General features: G+C 36.8%; 1 protein-coding gene across 2 annotated transcripts in view; it reads left to right on the top strand.

The window, feature by feature from the left end:
• Positions 1-25,012, top strand: part of LRP1B (LDL receptor related protein 1B) — a 638,461-nt gene that overhangs the window by 409,610 nt on the left and 203,839 nt on the right. For both annotated transcript variants that reach the window (XM_032114472.1, XM_032114471.1), the window contains 9 exons: positions 691-927; positions 5,266-5,446; positions 8,332-8,551; positions 10,146-10,335; positions 15,598-15,720; positions 17,331-17,471; positions 20,744-20,869; positions 22,612-22,728; positions 24,613-24,693. In XM_032114472.1, the coding sequence (XP_031970363.1) occupies positions 691-927; positions 5,266-5,446; positions 8,332-8,551; positions 10,146-10,335; positions 15,598-15,720; positions 17,331-17,471; positions 20,744-20,869; positions 22,612-22,728; positions 24,613-24,693 (1,416 nt within the window). The remainder of the gene's footprint in view (positions 1-690; positions 928-5,265; positions 5,447-8,331; positions 8,552-10,145; positions 10,336-15,597; positions 15,721-17,330; positions 17,472-20,743; positions 20,870-22,611; positions 22,729-24,612; positions 24,694-25,012) is intronic.

Below are 25,012 nucleotides of genomic sequence, written 5' to 3'. Positions count from 1 at the left end.
TCTAAGGATATCTGTAAGTATATTTAAGGAAAGAAAATCACTTTGATAAGCTTCAGTTGTTTGTAATCAACTTATTATTTAAATTGTAAAAGTCTGAGAAATAGGAACTTTTGATCTCCATGTTTTGTACCTCTGTTGGAAAGAACAGAGTACGTTGATTTGTTGTATTCCTTTCAATTTGAAAGAAATTTACTTTAATCTTTTTTGTTGTTTGATTCCGGGAAACTTAAGGTGGATACAAAAGTGTTTTGTACATGTTGGGGTTTATGGTATTGTTAAATTTTAAGCTGACTTCAGTCATGGTCTGTATTACCTTGATAGATCCTAATGAATTGTGAAATTAAATGTCTACAGAGCTATATATGTCCACTTCACAGCAGATGCAAAGTTATTCTGTGATCTACACACAGCTTTTTCAGTGTGAGCTTTTACACAAAAAAATAATTAGATGTAAGCAGCTCACTGAAGTAATTTGTATTTTAAATAAGGGAATGTAATTAGCTAGATTTTTTTTTTTTTTTTTTTTTTAATCTAGATACCTTCAGAATATATGAAAGTTTAATTTTTGGTATCGAATAAGGCTCCTGCTCCCCACTAATTATGCCAGTTAATTAAACAGTGACATTATGCACTGGGAAGAAGATTAGGCAGCATCAGTTGTTTATGTTTGTTGTAATCTTTCTTTTGCAGGACCAAAGAATGAATTGTTTCTTTTTTATGGGAAGGGACGCCCAGGAATAATCCGGGGAATGGACCTGAATACCAAAGTGTCTGACGAATACATGATCCCTATAGAGAACCTGGTCAATCCTCGTGCTCTGGACTTCCACGCTGAAACCAATTACATTTACTTTGCTGATACCACCAGTTTCCTAATTGGACGGCAGAAGATTGATGGCACAGAGCGAGAAACAATCCTCAAAGATGGTAGGTGATGCTCAGTGATGGTGACATTCAGAGATGCTCACTGTGGAGAAGTTGAACTGACATTTGCAGATAATTTAAAGTTTTATTTGAATTTCCTGTGGAAAACAGACACAAATTTGACCTTGAACAGAGTTGGAGCTACTTTTTTACAGCTTCCTGTTTATTTTTCCTGAGGACAGAAATGTAAAATTTGTTTGAGTCATTCTGTTGTGAGTTCTTACTTTGTCCAGTTCCCCATTAGTGATTAATTTCTGTCTTCATTTTGTATCCTTCCAGTAGCTGGGTATTTGTTGAGCCATCCCAAATCCCTGTAGACTTTAGAAGACTTCACTCCAGCCTGTAGCACACTGTGGATTCTGGAGTTTGTTTAAGTTTGGCAGAATGAGATTGTCTGTTGTGCTTGAAAACTCATTAGGAAAAAAGCATTGTCTTTCCTGATGCATTTTCCATTGTATATGTGGAAGCAACAGGAAGACCTAAACATCTATTAGAACCTTAATTAAGATGCTTGTAACATTTATTATAGCAATGAGAGAAAATGCCAGCAGTTCTCTAATTTCTACATCTCCCATTACACTGAATCTCTCTGGGCTAGAATCATATCTCATCATACCAAATGTTGTTGCAGTGAAAAAAGCTTCCAATGTGTCAATCAAGATTTGGTTTTCCTTTATGGCCCCTTCTCTGAAATGCTGCTTCAGCAGGAGGTAGCAACTGCCACGGCTGAAATCCATGCTACAGTAATTATTTTCTAGTCCTCAAAGTAAGAAGCAGCATAAATATTCATCTTGGCCTTCAGAGAGCTTAATATCATTACTTGTGAATGGAAGCTCAGGACAGTGAAAGTAACTAAAATACAATTGTTTTAGCAGGGGGATTTCCATTCCCTGTCATTCATAATGCATGTTTTAATCCACCCTTCTAAGGAGCCATCTCCACTGTGCAGTGATATGATGCTCTTTTAGTGTAAAGTCTCCCCTCAGAGTCTGCACAAAGATCCCTTCAGCAGCAGTTGCAAGGAATAGTGACAGGCTCTTTACCCTGCTCTAGTGAATGGTTAATAAAGGGCATTTGTTTCAGAAAATAACAAATACTCAGCTGTCAGTCTGGTAATTCTTCATTTCACTGCCAGCATGGGAATGGATAATGCACATCTCACATCTTCCATTGCTGACTTTCTTTTACTAACTGTGCATTTCATTTGACAACGAAGTAATTCAAATGTGGAATAGAGGAAGGAGCAGGAAATATGAAAATTTGAACATTATAAGGGAGCAGCAAGGAGCATCCTGGCTGAAAGGTGTCAGACAGGTCAGGGTCAGACAGGTTGGGATTAGTCTATTCAAACATGCCAAACCAGAAGACTGGTGACATTCCTGTAAATATTGTTTAAATGCAGTGTCTACTCTTTATAATTACAACATAGCAAAAATATCAATGCAATGCCAAAAGACTTGTGGATTTTCTGATGATTTATTATTGGTGATTCCACTATTTGCAAAGACCAAAAAATACATCACTGTCATTCTCCCCCTCCTTCTTCCCCAGGAGCTTACATTGTTAGTTTTAACTTCGTATAGTTTCATAACTTTAAAGTATATTTAAAGAACATTTGTTAATGTATTTTTTATGATTTAAAAAATTAATGTGGCCTCCAGCCATAACACCTCAGATTTTATTCTTGTCAACTCTCAAGAGCTCAGCAGGGACAGATGAAATCGTTCCTTGGTGGAAGGCTACTACAGAAAATCAGGTGTGTCAGGAGGTGGTGTATTCGCTCTGAATAGCGTGCTGCTAAGGGCCTCTAGCTGTGGTAGGTGCCACTTCTCAGATTAGAAGTTGCCTTTTTTTGGTGACTGTCAGGTTTTTCAAGAATGTATTCGCTCATTCAGACAGCATTGCAGCTCAGATAATTACAGTTTGCCTACGTGAGAGCCTGGTCCTATGCGCTGTTGGCTGGGAATTGGGATCACTGAGCGCCTCACTCTGCTGGAGTTGGATTTCCCGTATACTTTCAGCTGTGATTTCTTATTCTTCACTTTGGGAAGCAAACTGCTGTGTAGTGTTGATAACAATTTGACAGCCCCCAGCGCAGCCTAGCTTAGAGCCGGTGGCACAGCTGCAGTAGCACTGTACTTCCACCAGCAACAGAAATTATAATTAACATTTCAAACTTGGGTGTAAAATCAGTCTTTTACATTAAAAACTGGGAAAAACCCAGACATTTTGAAATGGATTTAAATACTGTTCAGTCAATGTAACTTGAGCACAAGCTCAGGGTTTTTTACTTGTCTTTCTATCCCTAATGCTTTTTTTAGATGTTGCTGCAATTCTGAAAGTCTTATATTATTTACTTGCAATTTTAGTAAGGATGCTCAAGGCTAACCTGTTGCTTAAACAAGGCCAAAGTAAGTCTGTACAGATCTTTGTTTAGAAGGTTGGTATATAGAAGAATTATTTTCCCACCAATATTTATGTTAATCTAGCATTTTCATCATTATTACTGCACATGACCTAACCAGTATTGATGAGCTTGGCCATTCTGTACCAAATTACATGCTCTGCCTGGAATCTGTTCCACATTGAAAATCAGTGTGGCAAACTGCTGCCTCTAGAACTTTGAGTTTTTAAAAATCTCCTATCTACACTCACTGTATTTGGAGCCCTCATATTACTGTTGGTAGTAAAATTCTGGTGGAAATTCCAGAATTACAGATGTTAATTTTTCCTTTAGCAAGTGAAGAGTGATCACAAGGGTATTTTATTACCTCCTCCCTTTTATGCTGAAAGGGCTTTACTGCAAAAGGACTGGCTTACTGTAGTCAGATCAATTTTGTTTAACCAGAATGGCAGAATGGCCATTTTCTTGTTCCTGTTTACTTCTTGGTGTGAAACCCATTTGAAAAGTAATTAATATATTTAAAGCTTTTAGATAGTGCAATAAAAGTGAGCTTGAAATCATAACTCCACAAAAACAATGAAAATTATCTCTATAGGGTTGTGCTGTAGAATTCTCCTGTATTTTTAAAACTTTCTTATATAGATAGTATTTAGTTACTGTGAGTTTTTTTGACTTAGATTGTATTTAGTTTAGAAACACATTTCCCCCAAAATTCCTGCAGAAGGCAAGGCAGGTCAGAGACAGTGGCTATTATGTGAAGCTGAATAGATGTGGAGCAATAGTCTTGTAAATTTTAGGAGGTATCCAGCATTCTAATCTAACAGTTTTACTGCTGATACCAATACAGCCCATATTTGGACTGGTTTGACTCCCAAAGAAGAAAAAAAAAAGGAAAACATTTTCTCTAAAAAGGTGATCTTATTAATATCAAAATCTGATCTTATTAGTATAGAAACTATGTTTAGCCCAAATTACCTTGGTCAGACAGGATAACAATAAAATGAGTTTTGAACAAATCACTCCTTGTCCTCAAGCTTCATTTTACTCATGTCACTGTTTTCTTGACTTGAGCAAAATCTGCTGAGGCCCTTCAGAGCTCTAAAGCACGTTTCTTTCACAGTTCAGGTTTTCTGTGTTGCCTGTTCTGTGCAGCAGTTTTTCCCTGAGCCTTGGGCTCCAAGTCCTTGGTGAAATTCTCTTTTCTTTTCCCTTCCATTCTTAGCACTTTTCTCAGCCTACTTGACCACTCCAAGATCAAAGGCCACTCTCCACTTTCAGGAACTTTCAGCTCCCTCTGACATTGTCTTTTCAAAAGAATGTAGCAAAGGCACTGAGAGATAAACAATAAAACTGGCAGTGTCCATCAGCCTGGGGAAGCTGGCTGAGCTGCTAGCACTGCTCTCAGACACTGCCTGGCCCACAGCAGTTTTGTGCTTTGGGTGATTCTTGTCAGACCAGGTGGTTGCTGGGTTAGAAATGTCATCATTCTGTTGTTTCATGTCCTGGAGAGCTCATTCTGACACCTTTGCTTCCCCCAAGCTTCTTAGATCACAAGGTAAATTCATTCCCTAAAAGTGCAGGTGTATCAGAAATACGGATAAAATTGTTAAAACACATTTTGCAAGACCTCTCAGCATGTGCCACCTTTTTTTTTTTCTCCACATAACTTTCTCATATTGTGTCTCACAGGACATATTGTCATCTCTACACCTGTGATTGATTTACAAAACTTAGGTCTAGTTTCTTAAGTGAACAAGGTTTAATTGATACTTTGGTGGATACCAAATATCTGTAATTTGCTTTGGACCTTTAGTAGATAAGGGAAAAAAGCAATTTCAAAAATACAGCGTGGATATCACATAATAAATAGTGAACATAAGTAAATATAGAACATAAATAGTATTAATTTCTTACTACTCTCCTCTCTCTTTCAACAGATCTTGATAATGTGGAAGGCATAGCAGTGGACTGGATTGGAAATAATCTTTATTGGACCAATGATGGCCACAGGAAAACAATTGCTGTTGCCAGACTGGAGAAAGCTGCTCAGAGTAGGAAAACTTTATTAGAGGGAGACATGTCCCACCCGAGAGGAATTGTTGTCGATCCTGTCAATGGGTATGAAGCAAACTGTTTCTTCTGTAATGATTGTCTTTGTAGCATAAACACAGGATTGACTTTGCTCAGGATGAGGTTTGGAGAGTCATGTAGCAGTCTGCAACTCTTCAGGAGTCTGTAATATCTGTGATTCCTGTCCAGCATTCTTGCCCTGAGGCCTTCAGAAGAATTTGTATGCCTGTCACTGTTGAATGTCTGTCCTGTTAATCTGAGTGTGAGTCACCTTTTTCTCAAACAAATTGAAGGTGTAAGTCCTGTATGAATTTCTAATATTAGGGGAATTTTAAGATGCTCTCCTGTAAATTATTTCTCTCTCTCTCTAAGTCTCATTTTCTGGAGATAATTATGACCCTATCCTTGTACACATTAATTTACAAAACTGAGACATTACTCTTCATTACTTATTAGCATTAATTAATGTTGATAGGCTGCAAAATAAAAAAAAAAACCAAACAAAACATCACTTTATATTACTGTGGAATAATGGTGGTTTACTTAAAAAATCAGTGTTAGATTTGTTCAGGGAATTGTCACTGAAGAATGATGTAGGTGGGTAGTTTTAGTGTGGCTGGATTGATTGCTATTTTCCTATTACAGAAAATATTTACACTATCAGGTTTTCCCTTTTGAGCCTGTCCTTTGAGGAGGGGAAGTGACTGTGGAAAGGCTACAATTCATTAAGGTCAGATAGTGAGGGCATAAAATCAGACCATGAACCATAACCACACCTGCAATTACTTTGTTAGATTTTCTGGCTCAGTAAGTGCATGGCACAGGAAACAGTGTATGAAGATGTATTGCCTAGAAAGGGCCATTATATAAAACACTTCTCCAATAAAATAGCATGTCCTTCATGATTATACTTCTCATGGAAGCTCTTCCTGAGGGATTTCATTTATTATGGCTTTTTAATTGTGTTTCCAAAATTTTAGTCTTGATTTAACCGGTGTTGGAGCATTAACTGCATTTTGAGATACAATTAAAGCGCATTGACTTAAATGTCTGTCACTGTGAGCACATTTTAGCTCTTGACAGGATAACTAAAATAAGTGCAGACAAAGAGTTGATGGAGAAAAGTTTAGTAATTGCTGTTGAGAAGTCATGTAAATATTTGTGAAACATATTTTGTCTCCCAATAAAATAAGTGCCATATTGACCTGCAGCTGCCTGAGCCTCAGGGCATGTGCAAGGTTTATCATTCTGTGATTAAAGCCGGTGCTGTTTGAGTCAAACATGCAACGGAGTTTGTAAGGCTCATGGATCAGAAATTGACTGATGTTCTTTGCACGTGTTTACAAAAACATTAAAAGAACCCAAAACAACCTTCTACTGGGCGATTTGAGAGAAATGAAAAAGAAACAAAAAAGCTGCATTTGCATATCTGCAAACCTGTGTAATGATGTGCATTTTTTTTTCCAGTTTCTCATAAATCTTAAATTATGCTTATATATAAAAGTGCATTTGAATATATATTTTTTTGGCCGGTAGATTTGACATAATTTACACAGGTGTGATAATAAAATAATTTTTCACTTCAGTGTATTATTCCCTTGTAAATTCAGTATTTAAATATCAGGACTTTATTCTTTAAAGTACAGGCCAATTAAATGGTTTAGGATCACAGAAGTTATTTCAGAAAGATAAATCTTGTGAAATAAAATGTGAGGTACATCAATAGCAATTAAATCATGATAACTTTAATAAATAGGACCCATTTAAGATTGGCATGATGTTTTTCCTCTCTTTAATGCTTGTTAATTGAAATGCTATCTTTGACTAAAAGTAAGCATCTGCTGTCTGGCAAACGTTTTCATTTATGAATGATGTGACTGAATGTGATACAACCTGAGATGATTAACAGATTGCATACAGGTTTCTATGTATTTCTTCCCATTAACTCATTTTCCTTATGTTAAAAAAGGGTAAAAAAAAAAAGTGGTGTTTCTTAGCATATTTTCTGCCCTCTGCTTTTGTACAAGTTGAAGTTGTGTAATTTAAATGGTTGAAATCACAGTTTTCATGGGCAAATTCTGTAATAGAATATGATAATCAGAAAAATTTAATAAGGAAAATCAAGGTTTATTCTGTAGTGTCCAGTAGAGAATGGCTCATAGAATTCCTCTGAGCCAATACTTTTAGAGGAGTTAATATCCTTTTTTTTTAACTTTTCCAAAGTAGTATTGGTGCCTTTCTTTCACACTTTGTTGTGTTTTTTTTGGTTTTTTTTTTTTTTAATCTGTTTTGCTGTACTATAAGCTATAAAACTATGCTAAAATTGCCTGCTGGCTATTTTTCAACTGATTTTCACAGCAACTATTTCTAAACATTTTTGTGATGGACAAAGTACTCGTAACAGTTTTCTGTGTAATTTAGCTGCTTTCATGTAGCACCTGAAGTTCACAGAACGTCAAGGTTATGCTTTAGCTCTAGAACCAGAGTGCAGATAATTACTGTGTTGCAACTTCTTTGGTAGAATTAGGTGTAATAAAAGTGAGAATTACATCATAAAGGCAAATTAGACCTGGCCAGAACCAGCTCACTGTAAAAATTTGAAGTTTGTGATGAAGTCAATACAATTGATGGTTTAAAAAAAAGCAAACAAAGAAACCCCATAATTCTGGTGGGATTTAATAAGGTCTTAATTCTTTCACTTTTCTTGTCTATTGGTCCATCTGGTATTCATGTAATTTATCACAATATGAGCAAAGTAATAGAAGTGTCACTTCAGCAGCATCAGGGAAGGTAACACAGTTGTAGAAACAGCAATGGAAAGAAACATGCAAAAGTCAAAATTGCTCTGGCTTAGATGAGGTGTTGCGAAAAGCCTACGGTGTAATTCACCTGATTAAAATGGGATCTGAACACTCATTTTTGTAATTCCCTAGATGGATGTACTGGACAGACTGGGAGGAAGATGAAATAGATGACAGCGTGGGGAGGATTGAGAAGGCCTGGATGGATGGCTACAGCCGGCAGGTTTTTGTTACATCAAAGATGCTCTGGCCAAATGGTTTAACTCTGGACCACCGTGCCAATGTGCTGTACTGGTGTGATGCCTATTACGATCACATTGAAAGGATCTATTTGAATGGGACTGACAGAAAGGTAAAAGAGAAATGCTGCTGGTTTGCCACAGTCATGTTCTTTCTCCAGATTTTATTGTGTTCCATTAAAAATACTTCTCAAGGTTTTTAAAGTCTGCGCAACCCTGCCACGTGTCCGGCGTCACCTCTGTCGGAATGATGGTGGCAGTCTTGAGAGAGAGACTGAAACACAGCTTAAGATGTTCCTCTGTACTAAGTGACACCAAACCTGATTTTTTTTAAATCTATTTTTTTCTCATGTGGCAATGAGTTATATTTTGATTGAGCCATTAAGCTGCAAAGAAGGAGGCTTTTCTTTGAACTTCATTGGACAAGCTGGTTTTGATCAATTTCTGTGCCTCTTTTGAGCATTTGTGGTAATATTCAGAGGGGCAGCACTCAACAAATGCTGTCAAAGATGGAGAGAGATTGCTTTAGTTGTTACTAATGCCTGTACTAGCTGGATACAAGTCTGTGCAGACATTCTGTGTGGGTTTGCAGACGCAACAAGCACAGAATAAGACACTTGAAAATGGTTAAAGCTTAGACTGGAGTCTGATAATTTGGGCAAGTTTTACCATCTGCTTCATAAAATTAGTAGGTGGTGAATAACAAGAAGCACCTGTCTTTACAGGTTTTATTTTGAAGTGTGTCACAGAATTTTTATTTTTTTTTCTTTTTTTTTAATTCTGGGATATTGAAAAACTACATAACTATTTGAATAAATGTATGTAGCCAAAAATAACTAGAAGATGGTTGCTTTTGATGCTTAATCATTTGTATTTAAATATGGGATACTTTAGTCAAAATTTAACTGGATCAATCACATCTTTAATTCTGTGTCAGAACAGTGAAGATTCTGGGGACGGGGAGGTCCTTAATTCCACCAATAGCTGTCAGATTATTGACTGATTGATTAATTTGGATCAAAAGCAGTTCATTGAGGAGTTTTGACTATAAGAATTCCAAGTCCAAAAAGAAAATTTGAAGGGCAAAAGAGGATGATGTTTGTCGATCACCTCAAAGTAGTATTTTAGTTGTCTTTATCTCCGTATTCTCTTGGGTTTGTGTCTATAAACAGACAAGGTAGGGCATCTGAGGAACTGCTTCCTTCTCTCTAGAGGGGAGGTAGGAAAAGGGCTCTTGGTTCAAGCAAGGATCCCAGCCAGAAGAAGGAGACCAGTCATTCCAAACTGCAGCTGCTGGGACAGAATCACAGGATCGTAGAATTATTTATATTGGGAAAGGCCTTAAGATCTTCAGGTCCAACCCTTAACCCAGCACTGCTGAGTTCATCACTAACCATGACCCTAAAGCCCACGCCTATGTCTTTCAAATCCTCCCAGGGTTAGTGACTCCACCACTTCCCTGGGCACCCTGTTCCTGTGATATCTGATGGGGGCCGCTTAAAGTGAATTTATATGAAGTTTTTTGAAGTTTGATATTGATAATGCTGCACAGTAGGGCTTTGCACTCTTTATTTAATTTTATTGCAATAGATTGTTATGTTTGGAACAGTAATTATCTCAGTTTTCCTGTTTCCTGTTTTACCTTCTCAGAAAAATTAATAATTCTTTTAACCTTGCTGATGCTCACCTATCACTAATTAATTGCAGGTAGTCTACAATGGAAAAGATTTGAATCATCCTTTTGGACTGTCACATCATGGAAATTACATATACTGGACAGATTACATGAATGGGTCAATTTTCCAGTTGGATCTGGTGACAAGGAATGTGACATTGTTGAGAAGTGAGAGGCCGCCTTTGTTTGGGCTCCAGATTTATGATCCACGCAAACAGCAAGGTACTTACGCAGTTTCTCCAGAGGTCTGTTATAAAAGGACATTTTCCCTTACAGTCTCCAAGTATTTTGAGGTGACTGGATGAACAAAAATAGAAAAACGAATATGGGTTGTGGCATGAGAAAGATATTCTCCAACATTTCGGTCCATTGGTATAGAAATTGAGCCTCTTGTAAGTACTGAAAAGTGAATCATAGCTTTATTCCTGTCTGAATTCCTTCTGTGCATTCACACTGCCTTTATTGCCCTTTTTCCTTGTGTGACCAAGAAATGCTGTGCAAGTATCAATTATAGTGGGTAACATATGTTCATTGGCTCAAAGATATAAAATATATTATTACATTTACCTTCTCTTAAATGAGATCATAGATTCTGCCTGTGTTTTCCTTTTTTTAAATTTTCTCCCTCATCTTGGTCTACATCAACACTGTATGTTGCACAGAATAAAATTAGTTCTTTGAGAGTAGTGGAAAAATCCATAGCTGTTGCTACTTGTATCAGTAGAGAAATGAGATAAAAGCCATACGTTTCCATAGATGGAATTTAGAAAATACAAGTGCTACCGTACAGGTAAAGTTAAAAATGTGTTTTACTGAAGAAAACTTTGCATTCCATTTAGTACATACAGCGTTCCTATGAGTTGTTGAGTATTTCCTCGCTTCAGTGAAAATGTATTTCTGGTTAATGTCTGCCACCAAACATGAAAATGAGCGTCAGGAATTAGTATAGCTAAAATACTGTTTAAAGATTATTTTTTTACTGTTAAAAGTTTCTCTTTTCTGCTACTGTAGCATCTAAATTTCCTCTACCTAAAGCTAGCTAGTATATGTAGCACTGTGCCATGTCAGGGTTGCTGCAACAGCGTTCTTCTGGTCAAAGATGCTTTTCAGGGACTCTCTCTTAATTTCAAAGACATGTAAAAGTATCATTTGGGTATTTTTCTTGGATTTATTGTGGATTTTGCTTGGTTGGTATTTTTAAGGCAAAATCTGGTCCCAATTCTACCCTCAAGGTGGCTAAATTTCAGATTGTTTTTTCTGCAAACAGAAGATGCAGTGTTTGCTTCAATACTTAGTACTTTTGTTGCTTTATTCAGTACTTAGAATCTTCCTTGCTTTTTTGAAAAAAAGGGACGTTTAATGCAGTTTCTGTTAGTTTCCAAGTGAGCTGACACCAGAGGGGGAGTGCCTCTTAGGCAGTTTTGCTGAATGAGCTAAAAGAATTTGGCTCGTTAATATATTCTTTGTTTGAAATTGGAATTTTGCAAGCTAACTGCAGCCTTTAGGAACTTCCCTTTTTGTCATGCTCAGTGAGGTTGATCCTGCCATTGTTCCCCAAAGGAGCATAAAAATTTATTTTAAAGAAACTGTTTGTGTGTTTGTGTGCATTTTTTCTTCTAAAAGAGCAGGCTCAAGGCTGAATTGTGATACAGAGAAAACCATGGCAAACCATTTTATAGACGAGTTGTATATTAAAGATTACATGCACAAACCTCAGAAACTTTTGGCTGTGATATTTCGAGGTGACTGCTTTGATGCTTCTGGTATTGTCACTGTCTACACAGGCAGAAACTGTGTCATTTCATGTAGGCATAGTTCAATTCAGACGGGCATTTTTACCATGGGGGCTTTTCCAGGATCCTGTGCCAATCCTGCTTTGCTTTGTGCTTTGGGTAGCGACATTAAGCTTTTGGGATCTCCTCGAGGAGAGGTGTTTTTCATTGTCTCTCTCTCATGAGGCATGATCCTCTTGTGAAGAAATCTTTTTTTTTTTTTTTTCCCTTGCTTTCAGAGATTAGAATTCACCTTCCTTTCTTAGGCTTAGTCTTTGGGTCTCTGTGCATTAGTGTTGGAACCCTGGATTTAGAAAATTTAGGTTTCTGGGATATATGTAACAATATGGAGGATTTGGGGTGTGGATTTGTTCTTCTTCTTTTCTCCTTCTTCTTCACAAATCTGGCTGTTCTGCTATTGGGTCAAAAAAACCCGCAGTGCGGATCATGAATAGTTAGTTATTGGATTAAAAGTAAAACCAAATTACTTAGCATGCCATAATTGGGTGTTTTGGACCTTAAAAGGCCTTGGAAGTTAGAACTCATGGCCTTTTCCACGTTGTTAACTAAGAGGCACATCCTGTGCAGCTGTGCTATAGATAAATAAACATCTAAGTCTGAAGGACAACCTAGGGTCTTCTGCCTTTTAATCCAAACTCTGAGTAAAAGAACTCAGGAAACAAAAGTAAAGAAGAAAAGAAATGATAAAAGAGAAAATTAACACATTAGGAATCCCTAAAAAATGGGAAGGTGAAGCATAGTAATCACAGGAGTTGGATTTACACTCAGAGTATGACCCTGCCAAGGCCTGCAGGTATTTCCACTGCCTTGAAAGGCTGGATTGATACTTACATGTAAATAATTCTTGAGTAAGTGCATTTACAGCAGTTAAAGTAGCCTCTTTTGAATTCAGCTAATGTTTTAACTCCTCAGGCTGCAAAGAAGAGCTTGAGCACCAGGCTGCTGCTCTTCATGTGTGGAGGATGATCCTAAGAGTGAGCTTACACAATTTAACAGTACTTGAGGTTAGGTTATTAAGAAGGTACAAATGCGATAAATGCTTCAGTGTATCTATTAACTGAGAAGATTGAACAAATGTGCATGGTTGCCATCATTTTTTTTCTGAGAATGATGACTGAGATGCAATTACATTGTTGGTTTAGCTCTGGAATAATTTTTTAGCTAATTAAAATGGAATTGGCCTAATTTAATCACGTGCAACTGACAGGGCAGCAGCTGCTTTTAAAAGCTGTCAAAATATGAAAAATATGATAAAAGCTTTGAAAATATTTTAAAATTTTGGGACTATTTTAAGAACACCCATATAAAATAGCTGTTATGAACTGTAGTCGAGGAAGTTTAAGTTCCCAAGTACCTGATAGCTTTACAGGTTCTACAGCTTATTCAATAAAGAGGCTTAACCTGTTTGAACTGTGTTTTGGGAGTCATTTCAGCCTAGGAGTCCCTTCAGCAAGACTGATGGGACTGAAAGTCTCCCTGCACCTTCAGGTTGAAGACTGCACTTTATAAACCTTTTTATCTTACATCTTTTTGCTTTAACTCTTGGTACTTCTATTTTCCTTGTCATTATCTGCTCTTTTATCACTTTACTTAGCACATAACCCACTGTGCAGGAGTTTGTCATCCCAATTATGAGGTTAAGTAGGAACTTTTCATCTTCACAATGGACCAGTTGACTTTGATCTAGTGATTTAACTTTTGATGTTACTTATGTTAAGCTTGCATTGGGCTTCAGAATCATCATGGCTTTTCAATGTGTTTTCTATATTTGCCTGAAATAGTCTTTTATTCTGTAGGCTTATTCTATTTTAGTGAGCTGACAAACACATGTACATTCTCTAATTAAATCACTGCAAATGTTTTGATTTTTGCTATATAATATTGGAGTCACTTTTGAAGATTGTATTTTGGTTTGTTTATTTCATCAGCTTCTGAGAACTTTTTAAATCTTTATGTTACTGACATCCTGTATTTTTACAATGTAAAGATGGAGAGACTTTCAAGGCTACTTTTTTCAGAGGCTGTGTTTTACTTAAGGTTTTCCAAAATTTAGACTCAAATACATTTCTTACATTTCTGATGTTTTGCTCATATTATTTCGGTTTTGGTGAGCAGAGACCTAATAGTTGATTTTTGTAATGGTTTAGGTTATAGTCTCAGACTTGACATCAGGACAATAATGTGTATTAAGTGTCCAGTCTAAGCTCTGTCTAAAATTGTGATCAAGCCCTCAGACTTCACAGAGAATTCCTGTTTTTCCTGTTTATGTGTTTTTCCCCATCTCACTCACACCCTATCCAGTGAAAGTACAAGTACCACAGTGGCCTTTCACATCATTCTCTATTAAACATTTTGCATTTAAACATTTAAAACAAATCAGTTTGAAAGTTCAGTGGCATTTTAATGGATGGTTTACACATTTTCTTCTGAGAAGTGTTGTGTATGGTGGATCAGAAAAAGTATAGGAAAAGGTTATTAAGCACTGCTCAAGGTCTGTATTCTAAGATGTATCAAGGTATATCTTAAAATTTAAAAATTTTCAAAATTTTGAATTATTTGCTCATTATCTGATATTCATTTGATAATTTGAAGAGATTTCCCTTCACATGCAGGAATGGCTCTGACAGGACAGTTTAATATCCATGTTTATAGCTCGATGAAAACTTAATATTATATTTTCCATGAAAAGTGAAATGAGGATGTTTGAGGAGAGGGAATTGTGTGGGGTCTGTTTTAGCCCAGGAAGCTGATGAATGTTTTGTACACCTTTAAAAGGAGGAACTGCTTTTTACTAGGACAGGAAGATGAAAAAAAAAAGTAGTTTTAATTTAAAGGTTCAGCAGACATGAAATTTTACAGCTTGCTTGGTCATTATCGCTTCTCACCAGCACCTGGAATCAGCAGAGCTTTGCTCCTAAGAGGCTGGGTGTCCTCAGCAGTGCAGATCTAAGCAATTAGGTCATGACCGAAGTGACACAAACAGAAATGGTGACATTTGTGGGCTCTCGGTGACTTTAAGTCTGGTTGCCTCAGGAATGAGGTGGAGAGGATGCAGCAGCCCTTGGTACATGGTTAAAACACCTGACAGCTGTGAGTGCCTTCATGGGAACAGCTTTGGGGAAGGAACAATAACGTGGAAAACAAAGCAGAGCAATGGCAGATGTGTTCAGAAAGGAGTAGTGAAATATTTGTCTGTATTCTATCTGTCGTAGATCTTTTTGTACTTTCAATTTGTTTCCTTTCTCTTTTTTCTTAATCTGCATTTGTAGCCACATTGTTTTAACGTGTACAGATGCCAGATAGCTTCAGAATATTCCTTTATGTTCTGTTTGATTCCTTGAAGCCACTGTGTGCATGTAGCTGTGCCAAATATTTTCAGTATTTGTTCCCCTCACAAAACAGGAAGGTAGAATGCTGTGAGCTGATGGTGCAGGTTTTTTTGTGGGGTTTTATTATTATTATAGAATATTGGAACCTGTAACTAAATATGTTTAAATATTATAACCCACCATAACTAAACTATGAGAATAATGTGCTCCTAAAACAAAAGGAAAATAATTGCAAAAAATTCTTCATCTGTTTATGTTCCTAAAGAAAAAAGAAAAAACAACTAAAAACCCTCCCCAAAACCCCATTGTTTAGTCCTAGCATGGCTGTTAGTTTTAAAGTTGCTTTTTATTTCTTTTCCCAGGTGATAATGCCTGTCGTGTTAATAATGGAGGCTGCAGCACTCTTTGTTTGGCCATTCCTGGAGGCAGAGTTTGTGCCTGTGCTGATAATCAGCTTTTGGAGGAAAACAGTACAACCTGCATGAGTAAGATCCTTACAGAATATCTGAGTTGATGCTGCTGTTAAGGGATCGAGTCAGACCTGAAAATAAAACCAGAAAGTGTGGCCTCCTAGAGGTTCTATAAGACAAATAAATTTACTTGAATAAAGATTCTAGTTAAAGACAGTTTACAGAATGCAAAAGATTTTCCAGAGAAAACAGAATATCAAATACACTATTTAAGGATAAAATGCGTTGAAAAATATTTCAGCATATCTGATACGATAAAGCACCCAAATAGTACACTGAACTCTTCTAAAATATCAGAAATTAATCCATATAATTATTAAATTAAATATATATGAACAGTTTTCAGATTATTTTACTGACTTAGTATCTTAAACGGAAATGTGACATTGAAACCTGCATGATGAAACTGTTCATAAAACATGTTAAGTAGATGTATTTATATATAATAGGTTCTGACACAGAGTGTGCAAATATTGCTGTCTTTGCTCTTTTCTTTAGATACCTTCATTGAAACAATGATAAAAATTGGTATAATAAAAGGTGGGATTTTCAGTTAATATAATAACTTGCCAGGTACTACAGGTTTGGTTGGTTTTTTTTAATGTTTAGACTTGGTGTCTGTAACTTTCTAAAAATTTTCTCTTTTTTTTTAAGTCTCTTTGATCTATTTCTTGAAGTGAAGTGTGTAACATTTTGCATGAGTCTCTAGCAATAAGTTCAGTAGAGATGAGTAAAGCATAAGGATTATTTCATAACATGATGAACATTATGGAACTTGTAATGACCTTGGATTTGACCCAAATCCATGGCAGGCAGAGCCATCAGTGTTGTTAAAAAAATGGCTATTTCTCTCTTTTAGCAGAAATTACTGCAAGGTGGACTCCTCACTGGAAAGATGGAATGTAGGCATTAGGAAGAGAGGGTAGAGATGGAGAATGGAATGAGACAGAGTTCCTGCTTTTTCCCCAGCACACTGGCTCTTTCCAAGGACTCTGGTATTCCTCACAGGGTCCTCACACATAGACTGATGTGTGGCATTTACACACGGAGCATTCTGAACCTGATGTTGAGAAATACATCTGCCTGGCTTTATCAATAAGCTTGTAGCTTGCTACATAACTCTACCCCAGCAGAATTTTATCCTTTCTTCTCTGCCAAGTCTGTACCAGTGCATAATGCAGGTGTTTGAGTTGTTGCTTGGATACAAGAATCGGTTTTTTAGTAATCATTTTCTATCCCTAAATGTGCTCCAGATTTTGGCCAATGACTGTCAGAATATTTCCTTTTTGCTGTTGATGAGGTATTGCAATATTTTAAACAGATATTTTTACACTGTCCTCTAAGCAGCAATTTGAAAACCAGTTTGAGTGCCATTCTGTTCAGAGTTTTTCCCTTTATTTGTAGTACATTCTACACAGTGTAGTGTATACTACTATACAGTGTAGTGCACTCAGATACTTGTGCTACTACGGGCTGCAGGTGGAATTACCTCAGACACGCCGAGCTTACGTAAAAATGTTCCTAGTAGCAAGAACAAGAATTGATATGTATTTATGTAGGGGCAGCATTGCACTCTGGATTTATCAAGCAGATAAAGAGATGTGCTTGTTGGATATTTTTCCCAGTTAAAGAGGGAGAGGTGATGCCCCAGCTGTGCAAGGCTGAGCAGTTCCAGTGCAGCAACAAGCGCTGCATCCAGGAGCGCTGGCGCTGCGACGGGGACGACGACTGCCTGGACGGCAGCGACGAGCACTCCGACATCTGCTGTACGTATGCATTTGCCTTTTCACCCACAGCCCGTGCTGGATTTCAGGGATTGCAAACTAAGCAATGCCAGCCAAACAAAAGTGATCACCCTTAAGCCATCCATGCAAATCTTTCATTTCCTCTTTTCCCTGCGTACGGTAATAGTAGCCCTTTCGAATCTCACTGGTGCACTCATTTCATAGTGCAGTGCAAGAGCAGTTATCTTTTGGGGTTGGCATCATCATTGCTGATTCTTTAAATATTGGTGGTTTTTGCTTTGTTTTCCACTATTTTTTGCATGGGTCACAGTATAACACCCGATGGGAGGGAATGGAAAAAGGGAGCCGTGCTGTTCTTGGTAGTGTCACTAGCAGGACTAGAGGTAATGGGCACAAACTGCAAAGCATTAATTTTATCTGAACATCTGAAATATAACATTTTTTACTGTGAGACACTGCAGTAGATTGCCCATAATTGGTTGTGGAGTTTCTGTCTGTGGAGATGCTCAAAACTTGTGTGGACACAGTCCTGAGAAACCTGCTCTATCTGGCCCTGCTCAGGCAAGGGATTACACCAGGGGATCTCAGCAGGTCCCTTCCAACCATGAAAATTACTGAAATTGTATAATACATTTCTTAAAAAAAAAAAACAAAACACCAACAAAAATCCTCAAGAAAAAAAGAAAAAAAAAAGAAAAAAAAAAAACCCCGAAAAACCAAAAACAAAACCCAAAAACCCCACAAACAACCAAACCAACAAACAAAGCAAACAACTCCCCCCCAAATCCCCCCCACCAAGAAAATCAAACCTGCAGCAAAACCAAAACCCAAGTCCCTAAACCACTTCCAGTACTAAATTAGATGTACTTTGTCTTTGAAGTTACAGTTTTACAACAGATGTATTTTTTTGCTGCACGGGAATTCCACTGTTGAAATGAAAAATAATAGAAAACGTACCAATTATGTACCTGTCATTTCTGGAAGGTCCTTAAGTAACCTGCTATTAAATTAGTGTAGCAGCACTGAGAATTCTTTTCCTTATTCTATTTGTCTCAATGCTTTCTATTTCTGTCCTTAGCTTACTTCTCTAAACCAAATATCCTTTACAGAATGAAAGTACATTATTTCTCCCAATCAGTTGTAGAAATGAACTCTCTTCTACTCTGCACTGTTGTTCTCTGTGTCTGAAAACTCTTATCATAGTGTCTCTTTCTTATCTCTTCGAGACCAAACAACTCTAAACTGTTCTTGAGTTTTGTTAGTTTTTCATTGGGTTTTTTGGTTTGTTTGTTTGGCTTTTTTTCCCCCCTTGTAGATTATGTCAGGTTTTCTTTAGATTTCATTTCTCTTTTCTAAGTGATTCTCGGGGATGGATGTCCAAAACTGGATGTGTGTATTTCTGCTGAGGCTTTTGTGAAGCTGGTTAGGCTGAGAGAGTGTGTTTGTGAAGGGTGATGGTTTATTCATCCTTGAGTAAGTCTTGCCTGCTTCACGCAGGCCTGATGCTGCTGATGCAAACTGATCTTGTGATCATCTGTAATGCCTAGACCTTTTTCAATATATCTATTAAATGACCAGTTTTGGGTTTGTTTGTTGGTTTTTTTTTTTTTTCCCCAGCATTTATGTATTTTGATAGCTGCATGTAGTAGTCATTCCTGATTTCAACAATATTTTTTGAAATATTTTTTCTAGTTTTGAATTTTGTTTTGATACTGGGGTCTCAATGCAGTTCAACTAATAAACGCAGTGAGAAGGAAAATCTTTCAGCAGATTTGACTTGATTGTCTTTTAAATTAGTGTAAGGAAGACCAGTTCATTGATCAAAGCTTGTAATTCTCTGAGGATTTATACAGATATAAATGAAATCATAATGTGGTCATAAACCTGAATGTGATCTACAGTTTACATGGCCAGTGTGATAACATTGAGCTCAGCAGTTGCCGTGGTGACTCCAATAGTTCTTTATGAGTTTGAAATATTTGCAATTATGAGTAGAGTACACACATGTTGCTAAATGTATATGAGCAAAAGCTTAACTACCATTTAAAGCAGTATCTGTGTCAAGTATTACAGTCAAATTTTAAAAAAAAAGTCTTCAACTTGTGATTTTATTACTTGAATGCTTCCAGTTTTGTTCTCCAGTCACATTGCAAAGTATGTTGCTTCGGAAGTATGAGATGTGGGACAGCTTTCTGCTCAGATTGTTAACTAATCTCTACTTCCTGTATTTCTGCACCCTGCACACAAACCACTCACAGAGGGTTCATGTGCTATTGATATCACCCTCTCTCTGTGTTGTCTGCAATTGGAAGAATAGGCAGAAAGGTCAAAGATAAAAGCTACTGAAATGTCATGGATAAGCCTGCAAGACATCCTTTCATTTTAAATACCCTTTGTTTCCAGATGTATGTTAAATTTTAAAAAAGAGACTGTGGATGGCTGAGTAGGTGAAAAATAGCTGGAGATTATTTTTAAGCCAGCGTTTGAAACCGTGTGCAGTTTACTGTTCTTGTCTAGATCGAGATGAGCAGGATCTGCTAATAATAGATGTTGTTATTAGCATGAAAAAAGCAGAACATAAACACTACTACAGTTGCAAGTGAAGGCCAGTAGTATTTACATAAATTCTGTGCATTCAGCTTCATCCTTTCCATGAGAATTGGTAGCCAGCAAAAACATGTTTGAGAGATAACTTGTTCACTCCTCAATACCAGATTTTTTTTTTTTGGTTAGTTTTACACCGTGTTGCATATTTCATTTTTTGACACCTACAATTTCATGGTGAGTAAACAGCAGATCTATATGTGGCCATTGACAGTAATGTGCCTCATTTTAGAAGCATTTTATGACTTGCCCAAATCCCTGCTCACTGTGGTATCATATTTTGGATCTGCACTTAGCAGTTTGCATCTGCTCCCTTCGGTGTTTTCCTTTGTTTATTTGCACTTCAGTTTGCAAACCTCATCACGCTGCTCAAATGTGATCAAGGACATCTTTCTTTAAGGAAATAGCAGCACTATAAAATGCTGCTACCTTTTATCACTTAATAGAAGAGGGTCTCCATACTGGCATCTTTACTATATGTTACTTAATTTATGAATGAAGCACTGCAATATTTCTAATTGACTGGTGTGCTGAACAATCTTTATGTCATGGCAGTTATATATACAGGATAACCACACTAACAGCATTACCAGGGAATACCATTTCATGTGCTCTTTTCACAGATTTCACAACTGTTTTTCTCAGATTATTTTCTTAGGGAAAAAACCCCTCTCTTTTTTTCTCCACAGTCAATCATAGTTGTCCTGATGATCAGTTTAAGTGCCAAAATAATCGCTGCATTCCCAAGAGGTGGCTTTGTGATGGAGCTAATGATTGTGGTAATAATGAAGACGAATCAAATAAAACTTGTGCAGGTAAAAATTTTACTTGGTTGTGCATACAGGTTTTCTAACTTCAGTTCCATAAATAGTTCAGGACTGATTTGAACTGAGCTGAACCAGTCTGCTACTTGTAATCTGATTATTGACGTTTCAAATGAATTCAGATTTTGATGCCATCAAGGCTGGAATACAAATTATCTTTTACTTAATCCATGTGCTTGACTGTGTTTTCCAAAGTAATTCAGCTCTTAATCTCTCCATATGGGTCCACTGTCAAAGCAATGCTCAGGTACAAACTTTGAGGTACAAATCTTTTTTGGCAGTTACAATTTTGTGTATTAACATGCTGTGATGGGTGCCATGTCACCTGTAAATTTTATTTTTTGCTGATTTATTTTATGCATAATTATTCAATTTCCACTCAGTGCCTTGAAATTCTTTTCATTTCTGAGTTATTAACTGGAGAGTGGGTTTTTAAGGAAATAGCAAGATGAAGATTGTTTACTGATTCCACTGTAGTAAATCATGGAATTCCCAATCTGCCCTCTGCTTGTGTGGAAATGATGTTTACTGCTTGTTGTCTGAGTACACTAAACAAGCATTAAACCTCAAATATGCAAAATGCCAGCCATCAATAAGCTGATGACTGTTTTGAGCTGAAGTACAGTGAAAGACAGCCCTCATTGTATATTAAAACATTCCCCGATGTCTTATTGCCTTGATACTCTTTGATATCCAACTGTTGCTGGTAGAGTGAGAGTCTAATTTGAAGACCATTTTTTTTAATCCCTGTGTCAGTTGGCTATGGATTGAATTTTGTAGTCTTGTTTTTCCCTTTATTCCTGCAGTGGCAAACACTGTTAACGTTTAAAAAATTACTTCTTTGAAGTATTTTAAACTTTCATTCGTCTTTTTTGTTTTGGGCTACTTCTATGAAGAAAAAGGAAAATGGTAGTTGAAAATAACAAATGAAGAAATATTCTTTCAGTTACTGGGGTTTTTGACATATCAGCCATTTTTTTAAAGTGTAGAATAACATCCAGGTGAATTCTAAAAGCTTAAAATTTGGAGTAAAAATCGGTGTTGCTCTTACTGCCACTATTATAGGTTCACATTTTAAATAAAATTATACGTAATGACAGTTTTCTACGTTAGCTTTTTAGTGGCATTTCACTATTCATCAGCTTTCAAAGTAATTTCTGTGGTTACATAGCACAAATTCCTTTAGTGATCCTTATTTTGTCGGGAGAAAGACATGCATTGATTCCTTTAATGCATGATTACAGTTAAGCGTTTGCAAAGGCAAGGATTCTAAGAACAGTGAGGCCAAGCACATCACACACAACCTAATTCCCATTTTCCTGTGTAAATATGAATTTCACAAGATCATTGTTCATGTTATGGAATACAAGTTACTAATATTCCAGTTGGTGGACATTTTCATGCCCTGATTTTTCTTTACTTCAAGCATTAGTGTATATTAATGCTCTTCTCACCACCTAGTTTTGCATAATTATATGTAGAATTTCATGATCTTTTATGAGGAAGAAACCACTAAGAATTCCACACAGCAGAGATAGAGCACAGCCCTGCAGATGACCCCAGTGTTCTCTGGAATCAAAGGAGGTGAATGATGTTTAGTCAGAGCAGGGGAAAGGTGCAGCAGGCCAGGATGTGCCCTCCAGCCCTGCAGCTTCTAAAATCAGGCACCCACCAAGAGACCTAACAGATCTAGTCCATTTCCCTTGTATTTTTGGAGTGTTTTGTCTTGACAGCAAGAACTTGCCAGGTTAATCAGTTTTCTTGTGGGAATGGACGGTGTATTCCAACATCATGGCTGTGTGACAGGGAGGATGACTGTGGAGATGGAACGGATGAAATGACATCCTGTGGTAAGTGCATTTTTCTTTTGGGGGGAAAAAGTAAAAATTATTACTAAATTATTATTAAAAAGTAAAATTATTCCGTAAAATATAAAACACATAAGGATCTCTTTTCATGTGAACTGAACTGATAATACTATTTCTGAAACAGCAAATAGAATTTATTTGATTAATAAATAAATCCAAAGCAAATGCAGCATTTTCTATTTAATGAGTTTTTAACTACAATACCAAATATGCAGATCAATCAACACTTTTTTAATTTACAGCCCATTATCAAATGCTGTCACCCTCAAAAATTATTCTTTATCTCTGCTGCATACCTCTCCACATGGGCCCCCTCAGCATATTCTAGATGTCAATAAAATCAGCCTGTTTCAAGCCTCAACAGAAGGATATTTGATCTTTTATTTTTCAGAAAAAAAAAATAAAAAAAATTCTTGGTTCTATCACGAGAGAGTATCAGCAGCTGTGCTGACTGCTGCTTTGCTGAGATACTGCAGAGACGGGCGTGCTCTCTCTAATCAGCTGCTGCCAAACAATTAAGGATTTTAATAGTCATTTGTTTTGCAGGGCACCAGTAACTGCTGTGAGTCTGAGAGCATAAGGGTCAATGAGCTGTCTGCAGATGCAGAATCACAGAGTAAGATGTATTGAAGTGTAGAATCACAGAGTGGTCTGGGTTGGAAGGGACCTTAAAGACCGTTTTGTTCCTGTCCCTGCCGTGGACAGGGACACCTCCCACTAGACCAGAGCTGCAACCAAACTGGCATTGAATGTTTGCAGGGATGGGGCATAAAATGAAGTTATTACATGAGTAAAAATAATAATATTATTAAGGTAGACTTCTAATTAAAAATTAAATAGAGAACACCAAGAACTTCATTGAACAAAGGTGGTTATCCTACTTCAAAGTAGAAAAGGGTGGGAAGAAAAGCTACCATTGATGACAACACTTCATCACTTTCTTCTAGAAAGTTCTTGCTCTTTTTGTTTGGTTGGTTTTGGGTTTTGTTTGTTTGTTTTGGGCTTGTTGATTTGGGGGTTTTGGTGTTATGGGGTTTTTTTGTTTGCTTGTTTGTTTTTTTTTTTTTTTTTGGTTAAACACATTGCAGTGACAAAACAAATCTGTTCTGAGAAAAATAATGGAAGTGTGCAACTGCAGCAGCACTTAACCACAATATCTGCCTATGCCATTGGCTTTAGAAGAAAAAGAAGTCTGAAAAAATTCAAACTATCTTTAAGTTACTCTATGCAGAAGCATATTTGATAATTACAGAAACAAATAACTGTGTTCAGTACAGAAGATTCTTGGTGAATTATATTGTCTCAGATTTCTACTACTTTACTGGAATGCTTGGAGAAACTGCTTGTGAAGGCTGACATTTTAATTTTAGATGCCAGTGTAGAGTAACTTTATTTCTTGGCTGTTCTTTAGCTTGGTACTTAACCTTCTCGTTTCATAGTGCTCCATTTGCTGTCTCTTACTGCAGTGCTGTTGCAATTGGAGAACCCTTATGTAAATAAGCTCAGAGAAAAGAGAGTTTGTATCAGTCATGAAGCCGTAGTTAGTCTTAAATACTAGCAGGGTTAGTGGGAAAACCAGCCCTGGTCTGATGGGAATGTAGGACTATGCCATTTGTCACAGAGTGATGAATTTCATGATCCATGTTGAGGAAGGGTAGGGTTTGGACAGTATTTATACTTTAAGCCTTTTTTGTCTTTTCTTTTTTGTTGTCTCACCTTTTTTTCCTCTCCAGATTAAGTACCTGGAAGGAAGCAAATGTTTGCTGCAACACACTTGTGTAATTTATGCATATAGGATGGTGGCAGAACATTACTGAAGGGGATGTATGTTAAATAGTTTTTATTTCTTTTTGAACACTTTCACAGAATTCCCAACATGTGAGCCACTAACTCAATTTATCTGCAGAAATGGAAGATGCATTAGCAGCAAATGGCTCTGTGATTCAGGCAAGTATCAAGCTCCCTGTATCTGAAATGAAGAATATCACACACATACTGCTTTGATGTTCTTTTTTTCTGAGACTCGTATTGTCAGTTTGGCTTGCAAGTGGTCAGAGAATAAATAAAGCATTTTTAAATTACTGACCTGACCTAGAAATCACCAACACTAAAGGTTCAGATAAGGAATGAGGCATTGGATATGGTAATAGGTACAAATACTATATTATCTAGCATGAAGTATGATGATTTATTATTTAAAAAAAAAAGAAAAGCTATTGCTTATGAAAGTATTTTCTGTTTTTAGAAAAATGGTTTCAGTGACCAA

This window comes from Corvus moneduloides, chromosome 7 (assembly GCF_009650955.1).
Source record: "Corvus moneduloides isolate bCorMon1 chromosome 7, bCorMon1.pri, whole genome shotgun sequence".
NCBI classification, from domain to species: domain Eukaryota; kingdom Metazoa; phylum Chordata; class Aves; order Passeriformes; family Corvidae; genus Corvus; species Corvus moneduloides.
The sequence above is the reverse complement of the archived record's forward strand: the minus strand, read 5'-3'. Positions and strand labels throughout refer to the sequence as shown.